Raw genomic sequence first — 22,659 nt, forward strand, 5'->3', positions numbered from 1 at the left:
AATACATCATGATTCATATCAGTATAGGCCAAAGATTAGCTATAATATACTGTAACTTGGAATATTAGAGTAGTAAAACATTATTGTGCCGTTTTCAGGTTTATGCCTAATATATGCCATTTAGCAGACGCTTTTATCCCAAGAGATGTACAGTCATGCGTGTATACATTTTACATTTTACGTTACTTAACTTGACAAATGTATGACCCAGATAGGATATCAGTATTGCTGGGGCCAATGGCTGGGGGACCATATAAAGTACGTAGATAAGATAGATGACTGGGACAAGAAAGAAAGTGATGTTTCATACGGTTTTACAGGTCTGACCCCGCCCAAATTACACCGCCCAACAGCATTCTGGGCGGTGCTTTCAGGCATCTGTTGATTATCCATGTGTGAGTTTGTTTTGCATGGCCCGGTGCCCCTTGTGCGCAGAGTTTGTATATTTTAGACCATTACATTGGTACTTAAGTGAAATGTACACTCACCCGGAGCACCGAGTCATGCAAAACGAACTCTCCCCATGTTGTTAGGGGAGGCAGTGAGATCATTGAAAGAGACAACTCCCCTCACACACAGCACAGCTCTCCTATTCCTGGAGGCTGTACGTTCAAAGTTAACTGCGAACTTCAACAATAATACGGCATGAGTCGGGCAACATGAGTCACCAGCAGGACGCCAAGGGAGTCATCTTGACCGGATATTTTAGCAATAGTGAAGTTTTACCGCCTGCCTCGGGTGTCAAAAGTGCCGAAGAGATCGAGTCTTCATCGCTGAGGTGAGCGGATAGTCTGTTATTGGCCATAGCCTACTCCCTACTGTAAGTAACGTTGTAACATTGCCGCGTGAATAGTTAAGAAAAGGTGCAAAGGTCTTCCAGTTGCCCAGTTTGTAACCTCTAACAGAAAGAACACTCAGTGTAGTCCCCAAGTCGCCCCTGACTTTTCAATGTGTTGACACATTGTTACCATGTTGACACATTGTGTGAAATTAAATGAGTTCTAGACTAAACAAGCAGTGTAAATACAGGCGTGCGTATGATAATGATGAGGATGAAACTGTTTATATGATATGTAAATCATAGAAGTAGGCCTACAGTAGTCAATAAGTGATTTTTCATATGTAGGCTACACTACGTCACTATGCCGAAATTAGACTGTCCAAAAATACCTCGTTTTATTAGGCTAGAGAACTTGAGAGCAAACCCTAACACAAAATAGATATTCTGTTTATTTACACAAACTTTGTTTGTTCTGCACATGTTTAAGAAAGTGTAAACACTATCAAATAACAAACTCCACGCTTACAGGGTGAGGACACACACACGAAGACAGCACTAGCCAGTTGAAACATGATGCTGTTTTTCCAATTCAAGAGGCCATCTGTAAAAGCCAGTGTCTGTTATAGGCTGCAGCTATAGTGGATGAGCCCTGTCATGAATGCAGGTGCCTCCACTCTCCAGCTGGGTCTGAGGGTCCCCAGTGGCCCTACAGAGGGCTGGCCCGGCCAAGGCTGTTTTGGATACTACATACAGGGGTCTGTCTGTACTACTGTGCCATAGTAGCACCATCCATAGTTGGCATGGTGTGGCAAATGTGGCACCTACCTCTCTTGTTTGTCTCATGTGCCAGTTCAATTGGTCTTGCTTCTGCATGGGAACAGAAAGATAAAACAAAAGTCTAACTGGGTGCATGTTGTGGTCAATGAATGTTGTCCAGTTTGTTGGAATAATAGCCTGCAGTTAAATGTTTGTTATAATGAGAGATTTTGCCACCAGCTTACTGAGGCATTTTGGTCTTACTGTATGAACAAGTCACCGGTGGTACATAATTGACTACTCTCCACAGCTCTTTTGTTTTCCACTTATATTGAGTTATTAGATAACTATTCATTCCATGTAGACAAATAGAAAGAACAGAGTACAGCCCTTTTAATGAGTTGATAACGAAACAGTTTGTTCACACAAGTACAAAGAATGTGATATACAGATGGGTGTGTTGGTTCTTTGTGCCTGCATGTGTTTATTAAGTTAGGTTGTAGGCATTCATGTTTTGACCTTACATTTTTTCACTGTATAGATGTTATATAGAATAGGCATTCATTAATAATTGATCAAGTCTTTTTGTATTCTTTACATAATGTTGTGGGTCAGGTTATACCCAATCAATAAGCTCAGCCGGTAGTGTGTTAGCTGTTTACTCCGACTTGAGTTTCTAATGTCCAAAACATTTTACATTTTAGTCATTTAGCAGATGCTCTTATCCAGTGTGACTTACAGTAGTGAGTGCATACATTTTCATATTTGTTCGTACTGGTCCCCCGTGGGAATTGAAGCCACAACCCTGGCGTTGCAAGTGCCATGCTCTACCAACTGAGCTACACAGGATCACAAAAGAGCAGGGTTAACAGGTTCAAGTCAAGGCCAAGTGAACAGCCTGTGTTATGATTTCCAACGAATCAGGTGAGTGGCTGAGCTTATTGTGAGTGAGATATAATATTGACTCAGGGACCACCTACCTTAAAATACCTGCAGCAGTGTTAACATGATGATGATGATGATGAAAACACATGGAGTCAATGCACAGAATCAACACAGGTTATCATCATAGTGTTATTGCTGCTGTTTGTGTTTTTATAGTTTTTCCATTAGCACAGCAGCACTCTTTACATTTCCTGTTGTTCCCAGGTGTTGGAAAATGTATTTCCACTTACAGTAGAGATTATTCTTACTTGTGTTCCTATTATTATTTAAATCCTTTATCATTAAACTGCCAACAATGTCTTTTGAACGTCATATGTATTTAACATTTTAATATCTCTGCTATTTTTAAAGTCATGTCCCCCTCCGTCCTTGACATTTCCTAAATAAGTATATTTAACACATTGACGTTTTTAGAATTTTGATAACACAAACATAATTTGTGTTATAGGCAGTTTTAGGAGTACATATCACGGCGCAGTCTCTGAGGAATACAGTCACGCCTCTTTGAACAGGGAAGGGTTTGAAAAGTGTTCTTACCCTATTTTCTCTACACAGAGGAACATAAACTATCTCAAATCCCAGAACCCATCACTGGGGGCTTTCCCATGCAGTCTGTCCAATCCAGCTGGCCCATATGACCGCAGAACTTTGGCCTCAGTTCTTTGGAGCTGTCGCCATGGTGCATCCATTCACCAGGCACCACAGCATCTGCCCCCACATCTTGTACATGTGTTAAACCCAGCATATTCTCCAGTCTCCTGGAAATGACATGTCATCTGAGAGTGTACTCAGGCAGTAAGTATTATACAGGAGATTGGAGGGTTAGTCAGACTGAAACCCAGCAGTAACGTTCCATGACTGGGGTTGTCACAGCAACCAACCGGCTTGGGCCCATGTGTCCCTGTATTACCTGTAGTGGATGTTTGGAATGTGCATTAGGAGTTAAGTCAAACTTGATTGCTAGTGCATGTGATTGACAGTAGTGTAATCCCCTGTTTCCATTACGGTGCTAAACCATGCATGTTCTGCCACAGTGCCACTATGTATTTTAGACACCTGTTGTCACCACACTTTGCCTCACAGTAGCACACTCAGGTTAAGGTTTAGTAAGCCTCCGAGATGGTACAGTATACCTGTGCCTCTGCCGCCTGACCTGCACTGTCAGTTCTTCTGTATGAATGGATCTAGAGTATACTATGGCCCCTCTCCTTTGTGTCTGTATGCAAAATGACCAGGCACTAAACAGCAGAGAAAGACTACGTTGTTTCCCCTTTTGTCCTTGAGCACTGGCAGTTTGTCACTCTTGGAGCCAGCAAGATAGCTGACCTTTCTATGTGAATGGGTCTGGCTGTGGGGTAACATTGGTGCTGTGTACATTGCTGGGATACTTGACTTTCCTTCCTTGTCCTCTTGATATCAAACCTTGCATGTGCTCCTAATGGGGAAGATGGTGTTTGCATTTCTGTCTTGGGATGGTGAAACACATTCCGCTTTCTCCCTGCACTCCCTGGTCTTTGTTCTATTTATTAGCACCTTATTCCCCTCCAAACCAAATGTTTGTGCTGTGTTTTAGCTTGTTCCCCATAAAGGTTTGAATAAATAAAATGTTTTCCAACCCTCAGATTCTTCCAGAATTGTTCAAACATTGTGGAACTATTAACTAGAAAACAGACAGCAATTGGTTTGTGACAGCATTTCCTCAACAACCTCTATGAATTTACGATTTGTAAAGGTGTTGTTTATCCAGGGCCAGAAATGTCAGGCGTTACTGATACCCTGTGTATTTCCTGTGGCTGGGAAGGAGCTGAGGGCTGACTCATTTTACAACCTCCACAGACCTCAGGTGAGGCCTAATAGGCCTGCAGCTCATTTATATTCTGCCCTGTCTATGACCATGGAACTCTTCACTGCGAGAAATAGACCTCAAAGCCATGAAGAACACTCTGTAGGCACATAGAGCTGGTTTTGAAGCTCATTTGTACTCTTTAGTTTGAGGTTATCAGATATTATTTCTGTCACCTTGGATGTGTAAAACATTAGCCTGGCTTGACCAAGATTGACCGTGTTTAGTATCAAGTGCGTAAGCAGCAGCAGTAATTTGGGAGTGTGGAACCGCTGAGGTTTCATGAATTATTTTTGCCACGCTAGGTGTCCCTTTAAAGGTCCAATGCAGAAGTTTTTTAAATCTCAATATCAAATCATTTCTGGGTAACAATTAAGTACCTTACTGTGATTGTTATTAACTAAAATGGTAAAAAATAATCAACAATAGCTTCATAGCAAAGAGCAATTTCTCAAGCAAGAATTTTGCTAGTACTGTCTGGGAGTGGTTTGAGTGGGGAGGGGAAAACTCAAAATTAGCTCTTATTTCTTATTGGTCTATTCACTAATTTACTGCATGGTGATGTCACCATGGATGGCCCAAACTCCCTCCCACCAAAACAGGCAGAAATTTCAGGCAGTCTTTTCGAACAGCTTTTACACTAAAAGGACATTATCATAATTTTCACAGTATTATTCCAACCTCATAGTGTTGAAATGTATATAAAACACAGGAAAATCACATTTTTGGCTGCACTGGGCCTTTAAGTGCAACCACCAGAACTATTAGGGGGAGGGGGGTGTAGCAGCTCTCTGATGCCCATCAGGAGTCCTCTTTGTGCTTTCCCTGGGTTCACTCGCATGGCGAAGCCTATCTGGAGCAAGCCAAGCCTTCACCAAGCCCACAAGCCCACGCATGCATTATCTTTAAACTAGTAACTTGGCATTTTGGAATAAATGAAAGGATCTAGGCTGTGGCCAGCTAACAGCAGCTGACAGCAGGGGTTGCACAGAATGACGTGCTATAAGTGTGACTCGGCCAGAGGAAAGCAGAACTGCTGCACTGACTGACTGAAATGAGTTAACCCTTCATGTTCATGCTAAACCAGGTTCTATGTGGAAAATAGAACTTGGTTTAGTACCAGACAACCACCCAGTTTTACTCATTATTAGTATGGTATGACTTGTAGTATTTATAACTCATCCTAAAATTAGTACCAGACAACCACCCAGTTTTACTCATTATTAGTATGGTATGACTTGGAGTATTTATAACTCACTAATAAAATTACTGTGAAATAGTACTCATAATACTCTCTCCTTCTTTGTCCACCAGTCGCAGGACAGGCCACTACAGTGTCCAGAACCGGGCCAAAAATGTCCCGGGAAAGCCCCCGTACCACCGCTGTAACTCCCAGGACTCGCTGGACGAGCTGGCCATGGACGACTACTGGACCGAGGTGAAGAACATCACCCTTAGTGGAGAGGGAGAGGGGGACGCAGAGCCACAGGAGGAGGTGCAGCTTAAGGTGCCTGATGGTATGGAGCTCTACTCTATAGCAGGAGTGTCCTCTGGAAGCAGAGAGGAGATGCAGGTTGTTATAGTGGAAGGACCATATGCCCTTTGTTGAACTAGTGCTTCAGGGTAACATTTCACCATGTACATTATATGACTAGTGATTTACCTAGATCACTGTCTGAAAGGATTATTTTATACTGAACAAAAATATAAACGCAACGTGAAAAGTGTTGGTCCCATGTTTTATGAGCTGAAATAAAAGATTCCAGAAATGTTTCATACACACAAAAAGCTTATTTCTCTCAAATTTGGTGTAGAAATGTGTTTAAATCCCTGATAGTGAGCATTTCTCCTTTGCCAAGATAATCTATCCACCTTACAGGTGTGGCATATCAATAAGCTGATTAAACAGCATGATCATTACACAGGTGCACATTGTGCTGGGGACAATAAAAGGCCACTCTAAAATGTGCAGTTTTGTCACACAACACAATGCCACAGATATCTCAAGTTTTGAGTGAGCGTGCAATTGGCATGCTGACTGCAGGAATGTCCACCAGAGCTGTTGCCAGATGATTTAATGTTAATGTCTCTACCATAAGCCACCTCCTAAGTTGTTTTAGAAAATTTGGCAGTCCGTCCAACCGGCCTCACAACCGCAGACCACGCGTAACCACGCCAGCCCAGGACCTCCACATCCGGCTTCTTCACAGGCGGGATCATCTGAAACCAGCCACCCAGACAGCTGATTAAACGGAGGAGTATTTCTGTCTGTAATAAAGCCCTTTTTGTAGGGAAAAACAAATTCTGATTGGCTGGGCCTGGCTCCCACATGGCTGCGCCCCTGTGATTAGGGCCTAATTTATTTATTTCAATTGACAGATTTCCTTATATGAACTATAATAAAGTAAAATCGTTGAAATTGTTGCATGTTGCGTTTATATACTTTTGTTCAGTACATACAGTAGAGCTGACTGGGATAGTCTGGTCTGTTGTCCAGCACATGTTGTTTTGCAATACCACCACATAATGATTTATTTTCTTTCATCCACAAAAGACAATAGCCTTGCTTGATCCTACAGGATCAGGAAATGCCTATAAATAGCACTGCAGAAGTATATTGTTTATTAGGTTGACATTCATTGTTTTGTCTGGAGAACGTAAAGCAGGAACTTCCTTTTGTTTCTGTTCTTTTCTATAACAAGATGGTTGGTGTTAAGGGGGTAGGAGGGAGATCCTTCCCTGTTTCATGTCTTTCTCTATTCCCACACCTCAGTACAGAAAAATTGCATAATATAATAGTAATTGCACAGTAATAATCTATGAATTACTTGTTTGTTCCTTTATTATTCAATACATTGCTGTGTCCTCTCACTAGTCTTCAGGCCTACACCCATGTCTTTACCATTAACATACTACTGCTCTTTTGGTGCATCATCAACTCATAACACTCAACTTGTCTGTCTGTAGAGGGGGAACAGGAGGAGGCATGGCTGATGGAGGCAGGGCTGGCCACTCTGTTTGACGAGTCTGCATCGGACCCCGAGGAAATGATGGGGCTGTTGTCCACGCTGACGCGCACCCAGGCCGCCACCGTGGAGAAACGTGTTGAGAAGCTACAGCAGACCCTCAGGAAGAGGAACAAGCAGCACCAAGTACCTGACGTCAGAGACATCTTCAAACTCCCAGGCACGCCGGAGTCAAAGGTCAGCCTGCCACCGGTCCCGTTAACACCCCAAAAATCAGTCATGCCTGAGATGCCTCGCTACAGAACAAACCCAGTGACTTGTTTACCGTAGTTAGTTAACATAATTACTAATCACAATGTCTGTTAATGGACACCTGGAGGTGAAGTAATACGTAACTGAATATCTTAATATTATGCAAATGAAGGTCTTGCACTCACAATTGGTGCAAAAAATATAACGACTTTCTACAATATCAGCAGTTATGCTTAGTTGTTTGATTCATGAATTGATCAAAATAAGCTATATTGAATTGTGATGAGAGCCTTTTTTTGTTCTGTGTTATGTTACTGGAGGATGAAGCAAAGTCACCAGAGAGAAGTGAAAATAGAATAAAGGATATTACGACAGATGGTATGTACCACAAGTTCTACTCACTAAATATGTGTCTGGTCATGTTGGTCTATACCTATAGAAAACATCACTGACTCATCACTTAACAATCTGCCACACAAATGAACTGGTATTTCTATACACTGCATTGTTGCTTTTATGTGATACTGTAGATTTCCTGAAATGGTTCATGATCACAGGAAGCAGAAGTGAAGATTCTACGGAAGAGCTGCTGAGTTGAGAAGATAACTCAGCAGCACACACACACACACAGGAAGCAGGGACATTGCCTCTCTCCGTCTGTTCCCGCCACCCCTCTGACCTTAACATGAAGGCTGTCAGGAATCTGCTCCCTATCTTCCATTATACACATGCCTGCTATTCCTATTAGTGGAGATGGCAGGGAGGCACTGCAGTTATGTGTCCTGGTGTCAGAGCCAAGGCCTTACATGTCTGTCTGACATGGGTCACGGAGGGCAGACTGGCTCTCTGGCTGTTGACTGCCACAGGACTAGTCGTTGTCCCTTAGTGTCCCTTCAGTGGGCAGCACAGTCACCACCACCTAGTTCTAATCTCCCCAGCTCCCCACTGCTGACTAAAGACTTTGTCCCATCTGTGGACTTTCACACATCTAATTCATAATTCATCATGTAATCTCTTGTCTCACTATCAGCTTCTAGTTCTTCTCCCTTCCTTACTGTGCTGTTGGTCTAGCTTTTAATGTGTCCCAATAATAACTCCTGATGTGTGTGTGTGTGTGTGTGTGTGTGTGTGTGTGTGTGTGTGTGTGTGTGTGTGTGTGTGTGTACAGGTCAAGCGACGGGGCTGGGGAACGGGGCAGGCCCTGCTGAGCAGCGTGTGTCTGAACCTGAGACAGACATCAACCTAGAGGTGTCCTTCTCTGATCAGGCCCTCAGCTATAAGGAGGGATCAAAGGGCAGTGGTGAGGCGCTGACAGACGCAGATGACAAGCTACCTGTGAGTACCCTTTAAACATTAACACCACCACACAGATTGACTGAGTCGCTCAGCTGGAGCAAAGTTTACATGCCAAAACAGGAAGTGTCACTCGTCAACATAGCAGGATCCCATGGGCCAGTTTGGGACAAAAGATTTCAAATATTTGTATGTTTTTTGGCAGAAGCAGGAACTTTGCCCTGTAGTGTTTATGGAGTGAAATATGTTTCTGTGTTTACTTAGCCTACATCAGCAATGATTGACTAAATTATGATTTTATATTTATATAGGCCATCATTTACAGCGTTATTGTAGGCCTACTGATTGTGTACAAATGTAAGTTATATGACATTGAATGATGTCATTTGCACAGAAGAGAACATTATCAATCAAAACCTTTAAATAGAGTTTTTGTGTCATAATACATTTCACAGTCGAAACTGTACTAGCCTACTGGTGTTTCGGAGTTCTGTCTCTTGTTCTAGGCCCACCTGGTGGTGACACTCAAGTATAACCACAGATACTCCAAACAATGTCCAAACAGTGTCCATCTGACCTTGTCCAATAAGAAACGCTTGTTTTCATCTTCCATTGCAAAATGTTTTGCTACGGTGTGCACTAATGAATACAACCCAGTTTTGCTAACTGCTAATGTAACCTGTGCTTCTCTGTATGACAGAACTTCAAGTTAAGGAGAGACAAGACAGGGCTGACCAAGGCTGGGGACCTGTCCCCTCAGGACATGAAGAAGGTGCACCGCCTGGTGCTGATAGAGATGACCGCTCTGTTTGACACGGCAGGCATCGACCTCAAGGCCCACAAAGCAGTCAAACTCAAGGTCAAAGGTAAGCCAGTATGTTACAACTGTTAGCATGGAACACAACTGTATAACAGTATATGTGTGTAAGAGCCCTGATGACTGTCCCATTGACTATCCCATCAAGCTCTGATGAAATAATTTGTTCTTGTGTTTGTGTTCTAGAGTCTGGCCTGTTTGGAGTTCCCCTGGCCACCCTATTGGAACAGGACCAGAGGAGACAGCCAGGGACCAAGGTGCCAATCATACTGCAGAGGGTGAGCAGCACAACCTCTCATTAACACAGTCAGTGGTTCACTGATCCTGGTTCACTTTAATCACACAGTACGTCTGAATGTGTGCTCTGCAGTAGAAATCTCTGCAGGTTGCTGTAGGGGTGATGGTATTGTCATATGTGTTGTTGATTTGGTGGTTAAAGCTTATAAGAGTGTTCTATTGTTTCCAGCTCATCTCTCACATAGAGGAGGAGGGTCTGGACACAGAGGGGCTTCTACGGATACCCGGAGCAGCCACAAGAGTCAAGGTCATTGTTCATCATTGTTGATAGATGTAGTCCTGCTTTATTCAATGTCTGGGGAAGGATTTGCATGCTGTGACAACAGCTTAATGTACTGTAGCTGTAGGGAAATAAGAATTTGGCTAATGGAAATGTTAGTGTGGTGACAGACTGTCAAAATCAAATCAAACTTTATTTGTCACATGCGCCGAATACAACAGGTGTAGACCTTACCATGAAATGCTTACTTACAAGCCCTTAACCAACAATGCAGTTCAAGAAAGAGTTAAGAAAATATTTACCAAATAAACTAAAGTAAAAAATAATAAAAAGTAACACAATAAAATAACAATAACGAGGCTATATACAGGGGGTACCGGTACCGAGTCAATGTGCGGGGGTACAGGTTAGTCGAGGAAATGTGTACATGTAGGTAGGGGTAAAGTGACTATACATAGATAATAGCGGGTAGCAGCAGTGTAAAAACAAATGGGGGGGGGTCGTCCTCAATGTAAATAGTCCGGGTGGCCATTTGATTAATTATTCAGCAGTCTTAAGCTGTTAAGGAGCCTTTTGGTCCTAGACTTTGCGCTCCGGTACCGCTTTCCGTGTGGTAGCAGAGAGAACAATCTGTTACTTGGGTGACTGGAGTCTTTGACAATTTTTTGGGTTTTCCTCTGACACTGCCTAGTATATAGGTCCTGGATGGCAGGAAGCTTGGCCCCAGTGATGTACTGGGCCGTACGCACTACCATCTGTAGCGCCTTATGGTCAGATGTCGAGCAGTTGCCATACCAGGCGGTGATGCAACCGGTCAGGATGCTCTCGATGGTGCAGCTGTAGAACTTTCTGTTCTGATTGTGTAGTCCACGATCAGCTCCTTTGTCTTGCTCACATTGAGGGAGAGGTTGTTGTCCTGGCACCACACTGCCAGGTCTCTCACCTCCTCCCTATAGGCTGTCTCATCATTGTCAGTGATCAGGCCTACCACTGTTGTGTCGTCAGCAAACTTAATGATGGTGTTGGAGTCGTGTTTGGTCACGCAGTTGTGGGTGAACAGGGAGTACAGGAGGGGACTAAGCAAGCACCCCTGAGGGGCCCCAGTGGTGAGGATAAGCGTGGCAGACGTGTTGTTGCCTACCCTTAGCACCTGGGGGCAACCCGTCAGGAAGTCCAGGATCCAGTTGCAGAGATAGGTGTTTAGTCCCAGGGTCCTTAGTTTAGTGATGAGCTTTGTGGGCACTATGGTGTTGAATGCTTAGCTGTCGTCAATGAACAGCATTCTCACATAGGTGCTCCTTTTGTCCAGGTGGGAAAGGGCAGTGTGGATTGCGATTGAGATTGCGTCATCTGTGGATCTGTTGGGGTGATATGCGAATTGGAGTGGGTCTCGGGTATCTGTGATGATGCTGTTGATGTGAGCCATGACTAGCATTTCAAAGCACTTCATGGCTACCGACATGAGTGCTACGGGGCGGTAATAATTTAGGCAGGTTACCTTCGCTTCCTTGGGCACAGGGACTATGGTGGTCTGCTTGAAACATGTAGGTATTACAGACTCGGTCAGGGAGAGGTTGAAAATGTCAGTGAAGACACTTGCCAGTTGGTCCGCGCATGCTCATAAGGTACTCTACCTCAGGCGAGCAATACCTCGAGACTTCTTTAATATTAGATATCGCGCACCAGCTGTTACTGACTAATAGACACACACCCCCGCCCCTCATTTTACCAGACGTAGCTTCTCTGTCCTGCCAATGCATGGAAAAACTCATTAATCCACGACTCAGTGAAACATCAAATATTATGTTAGGATATTCTTGATCGTAGATCATCCATTTTGTTTTGCAATGATTGCACGTTGGCCAATAGAACGGATGGTAGTGGAAGTTTACTCACTCGCCTATGAATTCTCAGAAGGCAGCCCGACCTCCGCCCCCTTTTTCTCTGTATTTTCTTCACGCAAATGACAGGGTTTTGGGCCCGTTCCCGAGAAAGCAGTAAATCCTTCGTGTCAGACACGTTAAAGAAAAAATCTTTGTCCAGTGCGAGGTGAGTAATCGCTGTTCTGATGTACAGAAGTTTTTTTTCGGTCATAAGAGACGGTAGCAGCAACATTATGTACACAATAAGTAAAATAATAAGTTACAAACAACGCGAAAAAACTAACAAAATAGCACAGTTGGTTAGGAGCCTGTAAAACGGCAGCCATCCCCTCCGGCACCATTATGCATGTGGAAGGTATCATGAGTGTTGTACTGTAGGATGATGAAGCCTCCAGTGTGTGTGTGTGTGTGTGTGTGTGTGTGTGTGTGTGTGTGTGTGTGTGACGTGTTTAACTATACTTCCCCACAAGAATAGTAAACAAACAAACATTTGACCAACTGGGGACATTTTGTTGGTCCCCACAAGGTCAAATGCTATTTCTAGGGGCTTTACGGTAAAGGTTAGAATTAGTGTTAGGGTTAGAATTAGGTTTAGGGTTAGGGTTAGGAGCTAGGGTTAGTTTTAGGGTTAGGGGTTAGGGTTAGGTTTAGGGTTAAGGGTCAAAAATAGGATTTTTAATGGGACTGAATTGTGTGTCCCCACAAGGTTAATTGTACAAGACTGTGTGTGTGTGAGAGGGAGAGTATGTGTGTGTGTGTGTGTTAACATGTGACCTATGTGTCTGGCTGGCAGGCAGTGTGTGTGGAGCTGGAGGGGAAGTTCTACGAGGGTCTGTTCCCATGGGAGAGTCTGAAGCAGCACGATGCAGCCAGCCTGCTCAAGCTCTTCATCAGGGAGCTGCCTCACCCACTGCTCACTGTGGAGTACCTCAGCGCATTCATCGCAGTGCTTAGTCAGTCCCCCTATACATTATGAACCACACTTTTTCTCACTATGGTGCACTGTATGTATACTCATTTAGAATTGTATCTCGATTCTGTTTGAGTTTTGTCTTATGTTGACTTATGGATTAGTAAACCAATCCGTTGTGATTTGTTTGCTTGCCTTACTCACAGAACTGCCCACTAAGAAGCAGCAGCTGCAGGCTCTCAACTTGCTGGTCCTGCTGCTTCCAGAGTCCAGCCGTGATACACTAAAGGTAGATATATCTACTTTCTCTGTGCTAGTTCTCTAGCCAATACAGTACAGTCTCATGTTGTCTGTTGGACACATTGTAATGTATCTTATGGTGGTTTCAGGCGCTGATGGAGTTCTTTCAGAGGGTCATAGACCACAAAGAGCAGAACAAGATGACCTTGAACAACGTTGCCGTGGTGATGGCTCCAAACATCTTCATGTTTAAAGGCTTCCGCAACAAGATCAGTGAGCAACAGGAATTTTCCCTGGCCACAGAGACCGCCAACATCGTCCGACTACTCATCAGATACCAAAACCTGCTCTGGACGGTAGGCTCAAGTCATGGGGCCTCATTTATCAATATTGTGTAGAAATTATTCTAAAATACTACTTACGAACAGAGTTTTGAATGTTCGTACCTATAGAAAAAGTATGATTTAACAAACAACCCTACAAGCATCATATACACACACTGGTAGGAGATAACCGTTGATAAATACCAATTGTTCTCAGCCTCAGTGCTTGTGCATGACCTTGGCTATTTGCATTTTTAAACACCCATAATTAACCACATATGGTCAAAATCATAAAGCCTGTGGGGATTATACAGCGCCGTACCATGAAATACAATGTCGCAACCAAAAAAGCTAAGAAAAATATATATTTTCAGAGAACAAATAGAGGTGCGAGTGTCAGAGATAAAGTACAACCAAAAGGTGTTATTTGTACCAGTCAAAAGTTTGGATACACCTACTCATTCAAGGGTTTTTCTTTATTTTTTTACTATTCTCTACATTGTAGAATAATAGTGAAGACATAAATACTATTAAATAACACATATGGAATCATGTAGTAACCAAAAACGTGTTGAACAAATCAAAATATATTTTATATTTGAGATCCTTCAAATAGTCACCCTCTGCCTTGATGACAGCTTTGCACACTCTTGGCATTCTCTCAACCAGCTTCACCTGGAATGCTTTTCCAAGAGTCTTGAAGGAGTTCCCACAAATGCTGAGCACTTGTTGGCTGCTTTTCCTTCACTCTGCCGTCCGACTCATCCCAAACCATCTCAATTGGGTTGAGGTTGGGGGATTGTGGAGGCCAGGTCATCTGATGCAGCACTCCATCACTCTCATTCTTGGTAAAATAGCCCTTACACAGCCTGGAGGTGTGTTGGGTCATTGTCCTGTTGAAAAACAAATGATAGTCCCACTAAGCCCAAACCAGATGGGGTAGTCATGCTGGTTAAGTGTGCCTTGAATTCTAAATAAATCACAGACAGTGTCACCAGCAAAGCACCCCTACACCATAACACCTCCTCCTCCGTGCTTTACGGTGGGAACTACACACTACACATGCGGAGATCATCCGTTCACCCACACCGCGTCTCACAAAGACACGGCGGTTGGAACCCAAAATCTCCAATTTGAACTCCAGACCAAAGGACAAATTTCCACTGGTCTAATGTCCATTGCTCATGTTTCTTGGCCCAAACAGGTTTCTTCTTCTTATTGGTGTCCTTTGGTAGTGGTTTCTTTGCAGCAATTCGACCATGAAGGCCTGATTTCACACACTCCACTCTGAACAGTTGATGTTGAGATGTGTCTGTGTCTTGAACTCTTTGAAGCTTTTATTTGGGCTGCAATTTCTGAGGCTGGTAACTCTAATTAACTTATCCTCTGCAGCAGAGGTAACTCTGGGTCTACCATTCCTGTGGCAGTCCGCATGAGAGCCAGTTTCATCATAGTGCTTGATAGTTTTTGCGACTGCACTTGAAGAAACTTTCAAAGTTCTGTAAAAATAAAGAAAAACCCTTGAATGAGTAGGTGTGTCCAAACTTTTGACCGGTAGTGTACTTCCAATGAGTACGCAACACTCACCAATAAGCCATTCATCCTCAACAATTCCTTCCTGAAGGCGTATAGGCCAACATTACTGTTCTGCAAAATGAACGAGTCGTGCGTGCCACCTGGCCACCACATTCAGCAGCGTCTTTTGCGCATCACATAACCTATCCCCTGCACATTAAAAGTGGAAGCCTTTTCTGTTCCCGTAGTTGAACTCGTTTTGGGATGGTGCTTTTATGGTGACGTGGGTGCCGTCTATTGCTCTGTTCGTATTTGGGAACCAATTGATGGCAAAGAAACCCCTCTTGACTTCAACCTGTTGTGCGATGATTTATGGAAATTGTATGTTACAGTTCGTTTTGCGTATGATTGCATCCAAAACATTGGCTCATCGAGGGATGCGAGAATCCGATCGGCAAGCTCCCGCTGAAAAGTGCCCGTTGCCAAAAACCCGAGGGTGGATAGCACTTGGATGTCAGTGGAGGCTGCTGAGGGGAGGACGGCTCATACTAATGGCTGGAATGGAGTATAATGGATGGAATGAAGTGAATGGAATCAAACACATGAAAACCATGTTTTTGATACCATTCCATTTACTCCATTCCAGCCATTATTAGGAGTCGTTCTCCCCTCAGCAGCCTCCACTGTTGGATGTGCATCGGAATGGCATGTGTCTTAAATCCTAACAAAAATCCTATAAGATTTGTTTGGGAAACGATATCTGATGAGCCAATCTGTACTTTCTGGAGAAAAAAAGAGTCCCACCTGTCTGTAAAAACGTGCACTCTGCGAAATGCAGTGTTTGCCAAATCCTTCAACAGAGCAAGATAAGCCTATCATTCGATTTCCCATAGTCTTTTATAGCATTTCAACAATGGTTTAACTTTCACTTTTTGCCTATAATTTAACAAATGACTGTACTTTATATGGACTATTATCGTAACAAATGCACTGATGTGGTGAAATGATATGCCTGTCAAGATATGTTGCATGAATTCACAATGGAAATACAATGACATCGAAAATGATTTATTTATTACTCTCATAATTTCAGACATTTTCAACATGTATTTTCCCCATTCTATGCTTGACAAATAGTTTCCTTATTCTACCACTTGGCACTATGCGTACGCATGGTCAAGCAAATGTTATATATATTGATACATCTCACACTTTGCGTGGAAATGATCCCACGCATGGTTTACGCACAATTTTGTACTTTATGTATAGGCCTACTGTACGTAATTGGTATGGCTCTTCAATGTCAAAATGTGTAATTTTATCATACATTTTTCACTTCAGATTCCTAAATTCATAATGAATCAAGTCAGAAAACAAAACACGGAGAACCAGAAGAAAATGAGTAAAGACCGCGCCATGATGAAACTCCTAAAGAAGATGGCCTATGAGCGAGAGAAACCAGAGAAACAGGAGAAACCCCTCTCCGAGGTGAGGGCAGCAGTAGCAGACAAAGGCGTCTGTCTGTCTGTAGCACCTGTATATGGAAATCCAATTGGCTCTGCGACCGTACTGAAAAGCAGTTATAGCTGAGGGGAACACCCATGCTGTTGAATGAATCAAGAGGAGAATATGTGAATGACTCAAATGCCTTCTGCGCTTCCTGTTTCAACTGATGAAAGAGGAAGTGGCTCCCCTGTGACACCTAGTGGATATATGTAGAACTGCAACTCCGTTTTTTTATTGTTTGAAAAATGACTTAATAATGAAGAAATTGCATAATGGATAATATGGATTCATTAAGAAATTGCATTATATAAGGCAATTTTCAATAAATGCTTGATATTTTGTATAAAAGTATAGCTGATGTACAGTTTGTATTAGTGTAGTATTGAGTACAGTAGCGACACTATAGTATTATGATGGTTAGCTGAGACATGTCTGTGTTGTCTTTCCCCATGCAGGTGGACAGTAGTTCTCAGGGCTTCATCAGGGTCCAGGCCCCTCAGTTCTCTAAGGTCTCCATGGCTGTCCAGCTGACTGAAGAGTTGCAGGCATCTGATGTCCTCAGCCGCTTCCTCAGCCAGGACAGGTGAGAACAACACCCCTCCCTCCCCCCTGTCCTCCCAGGGGCACTATTGTCATCCTGTCACACACCAAAGGCTTGCAGCCACATAATGATAACTCTCAGCCCACTCCCTCACACAGGGCATTCTGAGTGCAGTTAAGTTACACTACAGAGACATTTACACCCTGTTTGTGTTGTAACTGAGCAGCCTATGGGAACTGTTATTCCTGCTCAGCTGAGTGACACTGCACGGCATGGCTCTGATTTCTCTGTATCTGTATGCTGCCCTACAAAGGCAAAACGATGCTGATTCATGATTTCGACAGTGGGCTCCAAAGGTATTGGGACAGTGACACATTTGTTGTTGTTTTGGCTCTGTACTCCAGCACTTTGGATTTTAAATGATACGATGACTACGAGGTTAAAGTGCAGACTGTGAGCTTTAATTTGAGGGTATCTTTATCCATATCTGGTTAACCGTTTAGAAATTACTGCACTTTTTGACATAGTCCCCCCCATTTTAGGGGACCAAAAGTATTGGGACAAATTCACGTGTATTAAAGTAGTAAAAAGTTAAGTATTTGGTAGCACGCAATGACTATATCAAGCTTCTGACTACACATTTGTTGGATGCATTTGCTGTTTGTTTTGGTTGGGTTTCAGATTATTTTGTGCCCAATAGAAGTGAATGGTAAATAATGTATTGTGTCATTTTGGAGTCACTTTTATTGTAAATAAGAATAGAATATGTTTCTCAACACTTCTACATGTATGTGGATGCTACCATGATTACGGATAATCCTGAATGAATCGTGAGAAAGTTACAGATGCACAAATATCATACCCCCCAAGACATGCTAACCTCTCATCATTACAGTAACAGGGGAAGTTTGCATATTTTTTTTGGGGGGGGGGTGTATGACATTTGTCACAATACTTTTGGTCCCCTAAAATGTATTTCTAAACGGTTCATGCGATATGGATGAAAATACCCTCAAATTAAAACTGACAGTCTACACTTTAACCTCATAGTCATTGTATCATTTCAAATCCAAAGTGTTGGAGTACAGAGCCAAAACAACAACAAATGGGTCACTGTTCCAGTACTTTTGGAGCCCACTGTATGACCCCTAAAATGCAGATACTGCACTCTGCCTTTGTATGACCTTAAACAACTATATGGGTAATGCAAAGGCAAAGTGCAGTATCTACAATCTAAATATGTTTATCCAACTTTCTTGTTGTTTTTCCTGTTTGACTTTGTATGGTCATTTATTTGACTTGGGTCATAGGTCAAATCAGTGGTCATGGTTGATATGTAGAAAAAATTACTTAATAATAAGATAATACATCAGTGCATTATCACTTATCTACCTACAATATATTTGGCTGGACAGCAAATAAACTTTAAAGCCATTTTTCTCAGTTTCCCTGTTTGCGTACTTACTGCTGTTTGCAGTCAAAACAAGTGCAGTAACTGCTGTTTGCCTTGGTTTCTACTTGGATTTTGTAGTTACTGCAAATTTCATACTCCATTTTCTCTGAAACTGAACATAATTGAACCAGAACACTTAGTCACAAGATAAAACAGATACTACAAAGCCTGATTTCAATCTTAACTGGATTTTGACCAAAAGTGCGTTTTGCCTTTGTAGGGAAGTATAAAACTCAACTGTTTTGGAATGTTACTCTATTTGTAACATGGGTTTTTGTTTACCCCTCAGTATGTTGTCTGTGTGTGTGTGTTCTAGCTCTGTGTCTGTGAAGAGAGAAGATCTGTGCCTTTATGAAATAGGAGGGAATATCCGTAAGTATTGCACAGTGGCGTACAAAGTCATTTAACACACAAACCATCTCATACAGTTGAAGTCGGAAGTTTACATACACCTTAGCCAAATACATTTTAACTCAGTTTTTCACAATTCCTGACATTTAATCCTAGTAAAAATGCCTTGTCTTAGGTCAGTTAGGATCACCACTTTATTTTAAGAATGTGAAATGTCAGAATAATAGTAGAGAGAATGATTTATTTCAGCTTTTATTTCTTTCATCACATTCCCAGTGGGTCAGAAGTTTACATACACTCAATTAGTATTTTGTAGCATTGCCTTTAAATTGTTTAACTTGGGTCAAACGTTTCAGGTAGCCTTCCACAAGCTTCCCACAATACGTTGGGTGAATTTTGGCCCATTCCTTCTGACAGAGCTGGTGTAACTGAGTCAGGTTTGTAGGCCTCCTTGCTCGCACACGCTTTTTCAGTTCTGCCCACAAATGTTCTATAGGATTGAGGTCAGGGCCTTGTGATGGCCACTCCAATACCTTGACTTTGTTGGCCTTAAGCCATTTTGCCACAACTTTGGAAGTATGCTTGGGTCATTGTCCATTTGGAAGACCCATTTGCGACCAAGCTTTAACTTCCTGACTGATGTCTTGAGATGTTGCTTCCACATAATTTTCCTTCCTCATGATGCCATCTATTTTGTGAAGTGCACCAGTCCCTCCTGCAGCAAAGCATCCCCACTACATGATGCTGCCACCCCCTTGCTTCACGGTTGGGATGGTGTTCTTCGGCTTGTAAGCATTCCCCTTTTTCCTCCAAACATAACGATGGTCATTATGGCCAAAAAGTTATATTTTTGTTTAATCAGACCAGAGGACATTTCTCCAAAAAGTACGATCTTTGTCCCCATGTGCAGTTGCAAACCGTAGTCTGGCTTTTTTATGGCGGTTTTGGAGCAGTGGCTTCTTCCTTGCTGAGTGGCCTTTCAGGTTATGTCGATATAGGACTCGTTTTACTGTGGATTTAGATATTTTTGTTACCTGTTTCCTCCAGCATCTTCACAAGGTCCTTTGCTGTTGTTCTGGGATTGATTTGCACTTTTTGCACCAAAGTACGTTCATCTCTAGGAGACAGAAAGCGTCTCCTTCCTGAGCGGTATGATGGCTGCGTGGTCCCATGGTGTTTATACTTGCATACTATTGTTTGTACAGATGTACGTGGTACCTTCAGGCATTTGGAAATTGCTCCCAAGGATGAACCAGACTTGTGGAGGTCTACAATCTTTTTTCTGAGGTCTTGGCTGATTTATTTTGATTTTCCCATGATGTCAAGCAAAGAGGCACTGAGTTTGAAGGTAGGCCTTGAAAGACATCCACAGGTACACCTCCAATTGACTCAAATGATGTCAATTAGCCTATCAGAAAGCCATGACATAATTTTCTGGAATTTTCCAAGCTGTTTAAAGGCACAGTCAACTTAGTGTATGTAAACTTCTGACCCACTGGAATTGTAATACAGTGAATTATAAGTGAAATAATCTGTCTGTAAACAATTGTTGGAAAAATTACTTGTCATGCACAAAGTAGATGTCCTAACCGACTTGCCAAAACAATAGTTTGTTAACAAGAAATTTGTGGAGGGGTTGAAAAACAAGTTTTAATGACTCCAGCCAAAGTGTATGTAAACTTCCGACTTCAACTGTATATCCTAGGTGCCATTTATAGTTTCTCAAAAATAATGACTCTATTACATGGTATTATCTGTAAAAAAAAAAAAAAGAACATAAAGCAAAATGTCAACATCCTACAGTAGACTGTGTATTCAGACCATATTCTGCTGTAAATTCAAAGTAGTACCATACAGTAAGTCATTTTAAAGATGTTTTAAGGACATGGTTCAAATCCCAGCAGAGCGTCACCTTCCCAATAGATGTAGGATCTTAATTTGAGCCAGTTTGCTACAGCAGGAAAAATATCCTGCAGCAACAGGAAATGTGAATTATTATGTGTATTATAATTAGTGGACATTTTTGTAGGGGATGATACAGGGAAAATCAAATCAGAAATGTCAAAGTAGAAATTACAAACGTCAGAAGCCTTTTTTAAACCTCAAATACACTACAAGTTTTGAATTTCCTGCAATGCAGGAAAGTTCTCGTGCAACAGGGTGATCAAATTAAGATCCTACATCTGTATGTCAGACAGTATCCGATTAGTTCTTTGCTGTGTGTTGTTCCTGAACAGAGGAGCGCTGCCTGGATGAGGAGACCTATATGAAAGACCTGTTGGAGCTCAACCCCAGTGCAGAGTGGTTCATCAAGTGCATCCAGAGATAGGATATCTGAATGCTCACACCCTGCCAGCAATGTCTTAAAGGAGAACGGACGGGGGTACCGCAAGAGAAAAGGGAAACTTCAGCTAATGTATATCCACTTCACCATGACATGCTAATGACCACTGGACCCAAGACAGGTATTACAGTGTTAATGTTGTTGTCCTTTGTAGGGCTGTAGTTTAGAGTAGAGTTTATGCAGATGAGGGCTCTTCCTCTGAAATGGATGCCCTGTGATGTGTTAGGTCCACATGTGTATAGGGTACTAACTGATTGACATGTATGCTACTGGAAGTCCAACTGTCAACGCATGAGGAGTTGGACAATTGTGACTGAGGAGAGCCACTGAACAATAATCTGTGATAGGTCTGTGTGTTGATGATAAGGGCAATTTACTATACCATCAAGGTACTGGATTAGTTGATCGTAATGATCAATACAGTAAATGGCCAAAAACCAAAGAAACAGTAGTATTATAATGGGTTGCTATAAAAATGACAAGTTTGTCAGACAACATTGTTTTTACATTCAATGATAGACATGCAAGATCTAATTGAACCACTAATATGATTTGCTGTACTCTGTAGCTCATTCTCCATTGTAAGATCATCAACATGTAATATGCGTGCCTCCCCTAACTAAATTTGTGTTTTACTGTAGTTCTTTGTAATGGTTATATTCATTGACTCGTTCCATTTTACCCAAATACTGTCCAGCGATGTCTGTAATCAGCAATGTCAGTGCTTAATGCAGATAAATAGACGGTTACTAATTTTGTGATATTGAATGATATATCAAAACAATTCTTCCCTGTTACTTCTTTATATTCACTGCCAAATCATAATGTAGGGTGAGCTGAAGTGGTTTACAGATATAACACTCCTTAGTTCTCAAAGAGGGTATTCTAGCCCCAGTTTGCTATTAGGCACTTATCTGTGGGGTCCCTCTGAGCAATACCTCTCCACTGTGACTTCTGTCCGTTTCATGTTGACCATGTAGACAGAATATGACCAGTGAAAGAGACAGCCAATCAAAGAGATAACGTTAAATACATTATTTAAATGTGTTTGGTAGTGTCAGTTCTCAAGCTGTGGTCCTAAGCTAGCATTTCAGGTCACTTCCTAATAACATTAACGTGTGGTTCTCAAAAGATACTTTCAATGGAGGGAACAGTTTAAAATAATTTAATGTGTATGTCCAAACATTTCAATTTAGAAAGCAAAAATGATATAACTACAGATATGACTGTGCTGTATGAACTGTGCTAAACAATGTGATTTTTATACCCTCTCCCTGCCCTTATGTTGTGCTTTATATTGTAAATATGACTGTTGAAAGATGTCCCTTTTGTTGTTGTATACTGTATGTTCTACGGCTTCTAAAATGACCACTAAACATTTTGTAAATAAATGTGTAATTGCGCCTTTTTGGTGTGTGTGCGC

The 22,659-nt window shown here is 42.1% G+C and overlaps 1 protein-coding gene across 2 annotated transcripts; it reads left to right on the plus strand.

Moving 5' to 3' along the window:
• Positions 1-571: 571 nt before the first annotated feature.
• On the plus strand, positions 572-22,639 carry arhgap18 (Rho GTPase activating protein 18). 2 transcript variants are annotated; one of them, XM_084149007.1, is made up of 15 exons: positions 572-778; positions 5,640-5,842; positions 7,293-7,528; positions 7,864-7,921; positions 8,712-8,878; positions 9,537-9,702; positions 9,840-9,931; positions 10,120-10,197; positions 12,847-13,006; positions 13,170-13,252; positions 13,353-13,559; positions 16,383-16,529; positions 17,003-17,130; positions 18,858-18,913; positions 21,130-22,639. In XM_084149007.1, the coding sequence occupies exons 1-15, from the start codon at positions 660-662 to the stop codon at positions 21,219-21,221; spliced, it is 1,992 nt and encodes a 663-aa protein (XP_084005133.1). In that variant the 5' UTR covers positions 572-659; the 3' UTR covers positions 21,222-22,639. The 2 variants fall into 2 exon arrangements, with proteins under 2 accessions (XP_084005133.1, XP_084005134.1); XM_084149008.1 differs by lacking the exon at positions 572-778 and having other exon boundaries at positions 5,780-5,832.
• Positions 22,640-22,659: the final 20 nt, after the last annotated feature.

Source organism: Coregonus lavaretus, assembly GCF_964263955.1.
Source record: "Coregonus lavaretus genome assembly, chromosome: 31".
Lineage (NCBI taxonomy): Eukaryota > Metazoa > Chordata > Actinopteri > Salmoniformes > Salmonidae > Coregonus > Coregonus lavaretus.